Source organism: Acanthisitta chloris, unplaced genomic scaffold, assembly GCF_000695815.1.
Source record: "Acanthisitta chloris isolate BGI_N310 unplaced genomic scaffold, ASM69581v1 scaffold34350, whole genome shotgun sequence".
NCBI lineage: Eukaryota > Metazoa > Chordata > Aves > Passeriformes > Acanthisittidae > Acanthisitta > Acanthisitta chloris.
The window spans coordinates 12,825-21,753 of record NW_008651669.1 but is presented as its reverse complement, the minus strand read 5'-3'; the positions used below and the strand labels follow the sequence as shown (position 1 = coordinate 21,753).

The window sequence follows — 8,929 nt, the reverse complement described above, 5'->3', positions numbered from 1 at the left end:
TCACCCCGAGCATCGCCCCCACCGCCCGAGCATCGCCCCGAGCATCACCCCGAGCATCGCCCCCACCGCCCGAGCATCGCCCCGAGCATCACCCCGAGCATCGCCCCCACCGCCCTGAGCTTGGTTCAACCTCCTATGGCTTCCAGATTCACCCAAAACCGGATGCAAAACAAAACTTAACTTGCCGATACTGAGGTTAGCGTTATCAAACCAGAGGGTTGAAGGCTGTTACTTGTAGTTTCCAGGGTAATTCAGTGCTGCCAGATGCTCTTCCTCAAAATTTCAGCTGAGAGGCCAAGGATTACTTAGTTAACTACACAAATAAGGCTGAAGAGAGTGTGTGTGTAGTATCCTTGTTGCAGGTTGGAATGTGTATGCTTGAGCATACTGGAGTATCAAAAATTGTTGTATTTTAACAGCTCACCAAGGAATGCTGGTAAGAGAATCCTCCTCAGCCAATGCCCAGTTCATTACTGGGCCCTGGGAGCCTGTCTGTACATTACAGACAAGGAGTGATTAAGCCCAGTACACAGATGTCTGAATCACACCAAGATGGCCATTACATTACCTAAGCTGTTTTTAATTTGAAAAAAAAAGCTAGAAATCTACTATGGTTCTTCAGCTAATTAAAAAAAAAACCCTGAAGGAAGGCACCAGGGCAAAGTCTCATTACATGCCAAACAGCCTTTATGCAAAGGAATGAAACCAAAGCAAGAAAGTGAAAACAAAGAGCTGCTAGGGATGAATTTTCTCATGAATGCATGAACTTCAGTATAATGAGCAATGATGAAAAATACAAAACATTAGCAACTTTACACTACATGCAAGAGTTGAAAACATGAATGTCTCTACAAAGAACATTTTGTCACAACCTGCTTTTGGATATGAATGGCCACAAAATGATTGCATAAGGGACTGCACAATTTACGCCACTGATGGCACGACTGACCTACAAATAGGATAAAAGCAATCTGCTTTCACTCATCCAAGTAACCTTCAACAAAAATACTTCTAATTGCACCAGTTTCCTATCAGAGTCCAGCATGGCAACAGCTCTGGTACTTGAATAATGTGTTCATTCTCAGGTGAGGGAAAGATACAAACAGAACAGAGAGCCCTGGTGAGTACAGCACATGAAGAGTGTGGGAGCACTAATTAACTGCAGCATGGGTAAGTGGCACCTAAATAAAATGTGCCTTGGTGTCTTAAGCTCCTTAATGTGCCAAGGAGCCATATGAAGATTCACAGTGCATTAGTCATAAATGGTGGTTAAAAACAATACAATCTGAATATCAACATCAGCTGAGCACGTGGTCATGTGAATGTCCTACATGTCAGCTCAGCGTTAAGTAGTACGTTGACCTTTAGAATTCGGGAAAGGTACTTTATGCTAGCAATTCACATTTAACAATAAGTAGCTCAATTTCTTTTCCTATCATAAAGAAGAATGAAAAATTAATTCATTAACTTACCTTCCCACAACAAGAAACTAGTGGTACTGAAGGGCTGTGTTTGGAACAAAAGTCAGCTGCAGGTCAAATGAAAATAGAATTATTTAGTAGCAGTAGTAGTAATTCTTTTTATGACATTATTAGTAATATTGCATAATGCTGTGTAATTAAGATCTTAAGACCTATCCAGGAAAGCAATTCATCAGTTGTTTTCAAATTAAGGCTGTATGTTTTTTTTGCAGATATGCTGAAATAACTCATGATAAATTTGTGTTCTACAAATATCTATCAATCTCTTAAGGCTAAACAATAAGGCATGAGAATCAAACTAACTGTTCCTTGCCTAGAGCAGCTTACACAAATTCCAGGTCAGATCCAGAGATCGTGCTGAAACTGCGGTTCAGGCAGCAGCTGCTGTAATAAAGAGGAGCAGCAATTTGTCAGGGTTCAAGAACACAAGACTGCCACTGGAAAAGTTTAGCAGCATAAATAAGGGTCTTAGGAAGAAAGGTGAAGGGAAAGAAGACAATAGGAACCCTCTCTTCTGAAGTGTAAAGGTGCAGATTGTAATGGAAGAGTATCAAAAGCTGAAAGGGATAAGGAAAGCAGAAAAAGTGCAACCTGACAGCATAAACTTACACTGTGGGAGGTGAGGCCCAAAACTGGAAATTATTCTCAGAACAATTCCCTTCTTTACCTGTTTTGCATTGTGATTGAAAGCTGTTTACTTAGAGGAGAACTTCCCAGGGGAAGCAGCTATATTTTGTTGTATCCAGCTCTTGAAACTCATGTTACCATTTATCATATGAGCCTATATAAAGGCAAAGATAAATAAAAAGCTCCTGTAAGGGCAGAGGCATGAGGGAGATAGAGAAAAATAAGACGCATTCTGGCTAGTTATTTTTTGAATGACTGCATGTTTTTCAGAGGTTGAGAGTAGGAATCTTAAAGACACTGCTAGTGAAGAGGAAATGAAGCTGCGGGCTGATCTCATATTCTGAGATGCACTTAGAGAGAACGACCACGAGCAGGCACAGGCACACACCCCAGGGAGCAGGAGGTAAGTCTGGGAACACACTGAAGTTGACAATCAGAAGGTAAGATTCCTTACTAGTAACCAGAGCCTGGAAGATGCATTGTCCACAAGTGCTTCCATATTATGCTTCCCTCACATGCTCTGTACTTTCATGATCACTTTCCACTAAAGCAATGCTTACAAGATATGCTTGATGCATGAATAAATCCCTAATGTGTGTTATACAGCTCAACCAAAACCCCTTAACTGCAGAAACTCAGAGAGCTAGCAAAGGGCTATCAGAAGTGAGGAAAGGGAAGGAAAATGTACGTACAAGGGAGCAATTATTTTTAAGAATATTCATGCCTGGTAAATTCTTGCATCTTAGCTGGATTGCAGGTAAATTCAAGTTACTGCTTGGCATCCAACTCCACTGCTCCAATTCTGATTCCACATCCTCAGGTTCTACAAGAGGCTGTTGCAGAATCTTTCAGAGGAACAACAAAGGGATCACAGCCTTAGATACACTAAGTACTCAATTTTTCCTGTGTCTATGTTGCCTGGTTCAGGTGCCTCAGAGTAAAGACAAGTTTTGTAAAATTAAACCTTGCACACTGTTAAAATTTTAAATTGGTATCAAGAAAAGGAAAGAGTTGTTTGGTTGAAAAGAAGTGAAATCTTCAGACCGGGGACTTTATTTCTTCCTCTTCATCTGAGACTGAAAGAAAAAGAATGTGTCCTATGTAACATTTTGAAGGCTTTGTGAAACTGCTGAATGACAGTGCTGAGTATGGCATTGCACGGCTGAGCACACAGCAACCTTCAGTATTGTGAGTACAATCTAAATTCACTTGGGTAGACCAACAGCCATGTATTCCTAAATTCCTCCTCCCACTTGTCTGTAGCTCCACAGGATGTTGGCTAAAAGATAGCCAGAGTTTAAAGCCTATATTAAAAAATGGTGCCTGCCCACTATCTTGTGCACCTCCATTTAGTAACGACAAGACCGCATTCAGTAGAACAAGTGTCATGACTGCAGTAAACTAAATTTTAAGGCGTGTAACCAAAGTTTTTATTCTCCCCCTACTAAAAAAACCCTTTGATACATATATCTTTTAATCTGCTTACATTCCAGGTAACCTACCAGCTGCCCCTTACAATTTGTAACTAGAAAATAGTGTGATAAAAACTACTGATTATACATCTTAAGTCAATTTTATAATTATTTCAGCTGGCTACTTGTGGCATAAGCTCTATGTGAAGTGTCAGAACTAGTTAGTTGTGGGTACTGGAGGGAGAGTGCTTGTACTGCCCCTTCCCACAAACCCTGTTAAGAGTGACTCGTAACACACACCCACATATGTGTATGTGACAGGCCCCAGATTAGCTGTCACTACTCAGGAAACACAGTACAGTCATGACTACTGGAAATCTCAGTGCTTAGCATTATTATTAAGAAATGCAGCAACAAGAATGTTTCAGAAATGAGCAACAAACACCATCATCTCACCATAGAAATGCATGGTGAATAAAATTTAAAACCCTGCACATACCTGAATCCTCTTCTCTCAAAAATGGGGTAGCTGAACAAAAAGGAGGCACAAGAAAGTCAACAAGAACAATCAGAGGCACTGAGCAGGTTCTGTGCAACGATTATACTGTCCAAAACTGTTCATCTTGGAAGACAGGTGTGTTGGGAAACATACAAGAACTACAAAGCTATGAAAATGGTCAAAGGTATTAACAGAGGACAAACACTTCTTGGTAAAAAAGACTCTGGAGCCCAGTTAAATTAGAAAGCTAACATAGGTACATACTTTCAAAGAAAGCATAATTAAATCTTGCAACTCTGTCAAAGGATGTAGTAGAAGCTCTAAATACAGTTACTTCTGGCATCAACATGACAAGACTTGCAGTGAGCTTCACAGTCCAATTACAAGCACCACACAATGTCCCTGACCATGTAAAGCTACAACAGGGAGCAGAAGTTAAGCATATTTGAAAGAAAACAAATCCCTCCATTTTTCCGGGTTTTATATACATATACGTATATGAAGTGTAATGTATAATATATACATCCATAAGTATATGAATATATATGATCCATATACCCAATTATCATATATATATGTATATGTGTGGTTAATATTAATAAACAAAACCCTGTGTGTTTGCACATAAACAATACATGAAAATTCTATTTCAGAAAATCTGAAATTGCTGTATAGTAACCACTAAATTTTAATTAGTTGGACAGAATTCTAAGAGCTGACAATTACCACTTTTCTTCAATAAGGGCAAGGAAGAGGACCCAGGGAACTACAGGCTAGCCAGCCTCACCTCAGTCCCTGGAAATGTGCCTCATTCTGGAGGCCACCTCTGCCAACACGGAAGACAAGAGGGTGATCAGCTGTCAGCATACATTCATGAAAAGGGTTCACAAATTCTTCCCATCCCCATCTGGTCTAAAACCTGTATTGCCATAGACCTGTTGAAGCAAGTCCAGACAAGGCCACCAAGTGGATTAGAGGGATGGAGCACCTCTGCTGTGGGGAAAAGCTGAGAGAATTTGGATTGTTCAGTATGGAAAGGAGAAGGCTTTGAGGTCACCTAATTGTGGCCTTTTAGTACCTGAAAGGCCTACATGAAGGACAGAGAGGGACGTTTTACAAGAGCATGCAGTGACAGAACAAGTGTGAAACGGCTTCAGACTGAAAGAGAGTAGGTTTAGATTAGGTATTAGGAGGAAATTCTGTGAGGTGCTGAAGCACAGGCACAGGTTGTCTACAGCAGCTGTGGCTGCTCCATCCTTGGGAGTGTTCCAGGCCAGGTTGGATGGGGCTTGGAGCAACCTGGGCTAGTGTGAGGTGTCCCTGCCCCTGGCAGGGGGGTTGGAACTAGATGGTCTTTAAGGTCTCTTCCAACCCAGGCCATTCTATGATTCTATATTTCTAAATTTTACTAATTCCTCTGATTTTGGCTGAATATTGCTCTAGCTTGGTTGGAAATTCAAGGGACAGAAACAGTACTTGATAAACTCAAACTGAACAAAGGTTCAGAACGAGATTCAGAACTCTGATTGTATATCATTGCATTGGAAATTACTCATGCTACTGCATTACCCATAGTCAAGTCTCTGTCTTTTTATCTTTATCCGATTCTAATGCTGATATACACACATGCACACAAATGAAGCAGATGTCTCAGCTATAATTAATCATTCAGAATGGGCTGTATGCACAGAGTACAATAGAAGTGCACAAGAAATTCTACACAGCAGAATGTGGTGAACTTGAATGGTTCGTGGATCTGGGATAACCCTTTTTATCTTTAGCAGACTGAACTAAGTGTATTGACAGGATAGCTCCAAGAGTATGAAGGCAGCAGAAGCCTGTGAGTGAACTATTTACACTCAGTAACCAACCTGAGAAGCTGCCACCATACCACATGTCAGTGAACAGAACTGCTGCCGCCAACACAACCTCCAAGGTCAGAAACCAGGGAACCTCTACCACCCCATCCATGGACCCCAACCTGTTAGGAAGGTAGTGAGAGGTGGGGAACACAGCACAGATGATGTTGTTTATGACCAGAAAGATGCTCTACCCAAACTATCTCCGAGAGTCAAGAATCTGCTGACAGCTTGGTGTGCTCCCAGCACACACATGGGATGCCAGGCTAAACCACCCAAGCCTTCTGGTCAGACGCAGGGCACAAACTTAGCAGGCAGCCCACGGTATCAGGGGCAGAGGCTGAGACAACCTCAAAGCAGGAATAGCAGTGTACAGGTATGAAAGAAACTGCCCAGGCTGTTACAGTAAATGACTTTTATTTTTTTAAAAATGAAATAACCGTGAACATATTACCAGGCCTGCGAGTGGCACTGCAGTACAGCTGGAGATAAGGGCAGTACATTTCCCCATGTGCCCAGACAATGAAATTCATTGCATCAATGCTGACATTAGTAAATTCTGAATACAGTTCTATCAAGCAGGAACATTTTACTTAAAATAGTTCTGGACAAAGTTGACACTGAAAGTTAACTTTTCCTTCACTTTGGAAAGGACAGATGTTTTCAGCTAGCAATGGTATTGGGTGAACTATTGCCTGCATTCACCAGTGCAGGGAGAGATGTACAACATCTCCACGAGAACAGTTTATACTCTTTTCTACTTCTCATTCCGAGGAAGCAGGGTGGCATAGGGAGAGGGAGGAAGATAGGTGAGGAACATGGGCAAGGGAGGTGGGGTGTCAATTTCTATTCAACTCTCCTTTGGCTGTTTTTGTGCTGTTTTGGACTGCTTTCTAAAAATCATTTCTTGATTTTATTGAAAGGAAGACTAAATGTAATGCGCCTTTCCTTGAAAATCCAGGAACAGTTGTGGTACTTCAAAAATACTAAAAATATCTACTTTCATGAAATATTAACCGTTTCACTACAAACCTATTTCTTTTTCACTAAATACACAATCCTCTTATTTCTGGAGTCTCCCAGGGGAAAAAACGGGTTCTCCCTTTAGTTCTGCAACTCTACAGAGTATAGAGAAACGGCTACAAGAAGGGGAGTGCAGAGAATAGCTTTATCCTTTTCCTTGGCCTGTATCTCATATGGGAAGTTTGCTTGAATTTCTGCAGTTGGGCTACTGTTGGTCCCACTCTTTCAGCAGCTATCAACTCAGTCTGCAGCAGGACAACCCACCTCCAGCACGTTCCGTCTAACTTCGTGGAGACTAACTAGGCATGAGGGAAAAAAACATCCACACTCTTTATACCATTTCTAATCATAATATGCAGGAACACCAAGTGGTTTCCATGTTCTTCCAATTTGCAAAAGGCCACAGGAAAGGGACATGGCACCTTTTAGAATCTGGAATTCTGCATGTAACAGTGCGACCTTCCATTAGACCTTCAGTGTTGAGGCAGCGCAGAAAACAGTGGCTGAAGAGTGTGTGTAATACTGACCACACCAGCTCTCAGTGAGAAGCCTCTGCTCCTGCAGAGGCAGTCGTGTGCAGTCCCTGTATATACCGTGAGCAAAAGGCTTACTTGACAGGGCATTTGGAATTAGCAATTCCTACGATCTAGCTAGTTTGGATTCATGAGCTTTCAGTGTGCCAACAGCATCTTTCACTGCATGGTAGATAATATTCTTCACCTGAAACAGGAAAAGAAAAATCAACTTCTACAGACTAACAAGGACAGCCTTACATACCTACGCAAGCAACTCTGACAGCTGAATTTGCAATAGTTGGCATGTATACACAAAGCATATACTGTCCCTGCTTCAGGATATCAACAGCACAAATTTTAACACTCACAGAGGACAAGTATTTTAGACACCTGCACTGATTTATTAACTCATTTTCTGGTCACCCAGCAACATTATATATATATATATATATACACACACACACACACACACACTCATTTTAAGATAAATTTTCCCTTTTGTGAGACCTAGGAGGAAGTGCTCTATGAAGTGTTGTATAAGAGCTTAGTTTGAAAAAGTCCTTGGGATCCAAGTCACTTACAGATTAACATGAAGAATACCAAAAAGGTGCAAGAAAATCATAGTGTTTCAGCCTATGAAAATTAAGATGATGCAATAAATCATCCCGTTGCCTTTGTATGGAGGCTAGAAATTCTCCTGATTTGTGTATCTTCCAGAAAGGCAAGCAAGATCAGAGGTGAGAAATCCACTACTACTCACAGCAGTCTGTTGCACAGTTAGCGATTTAACAATCAAAGCTCTGTCTTGTTTCTGATTTTTTTCTGGTCTAAGTTTACTTGAATTCTGTTTCTAGGTATTGAACAGAACAGTTTCACCTCTAAGTGAGCAGCTCAATTGCACTTGCTCAACTAACTACCAAGCACCATAATCTTTTCCTGATGTATATATGAGCTCAGTTTTGTTGTATCATTTATGCAATGGTTACTGTCTCTGTGTATGTAATATAGAAAAATACAAAGGTTTATATAAAAATATACATGAAAAATGATGAAGAAAAATGGTAAAGTCCAACTGAGACAAATACAACATGTATTCCTTTTCAGAGGAGTACTAAGTTGCACTTTTCCAGCAGGTACTTTTTTCTGGCTTTTTTTTTTAATAGCAAGCTTTATTCATTTGCAACCTATTAATTTACATAAACACTTTCATATTTGTATCATTACAGCTGAAGAGGTACAGTGTTAGAAGCTGAAATGAGAGTCAATCCTATTTCTGCTCTCCTTTAAAATCCTGTGCATTTCAGAGGAGTACTAAGTTGCACTTTTCCAGCAGGTACTTTTTTCTGGCTTTTTTTTTTAATAGCAAGCTTTATTCATTTGCAACCTATTAATTTACATAAACACTTTCATATTTGTATCATTACAGCTGAAGAGGTACAGTGTTAGAAGCTGAAATGAGAGTCAATCCTATTTCTGCTCTCCTTTAAAATCCTGTGCAAACCCCAAATTTATA

General features: G+C 40.6%; 1 protein-coding gene across 1 annotated transcript in view; it reads right to left on the bottom strand.

The window, feature by feature from the left end:
- Nucleotides 1-6,278: 6,278 nt before the first annotated feature.
- The window catches only part of LOC103801854 (lysine-specific demethylase 3B-like), a gene marked incomplete at its 5' end in the record, with an annotated part of 12,099 nt that continues 9,448 nt past the window's right edge, over nucleotides 6,279-8,929 (bottom strand). Inside the window, one exon of the mRNA XM_009074292.1 lies at nucleotides 6,279-7,621. Coding sequence (XP_009072540.1) covers nucleotides 7,541-7,621 — 81 coding nt within the window. The remainder of the gene's footprint in view (nucleotides 7,622-8,929) is intronic.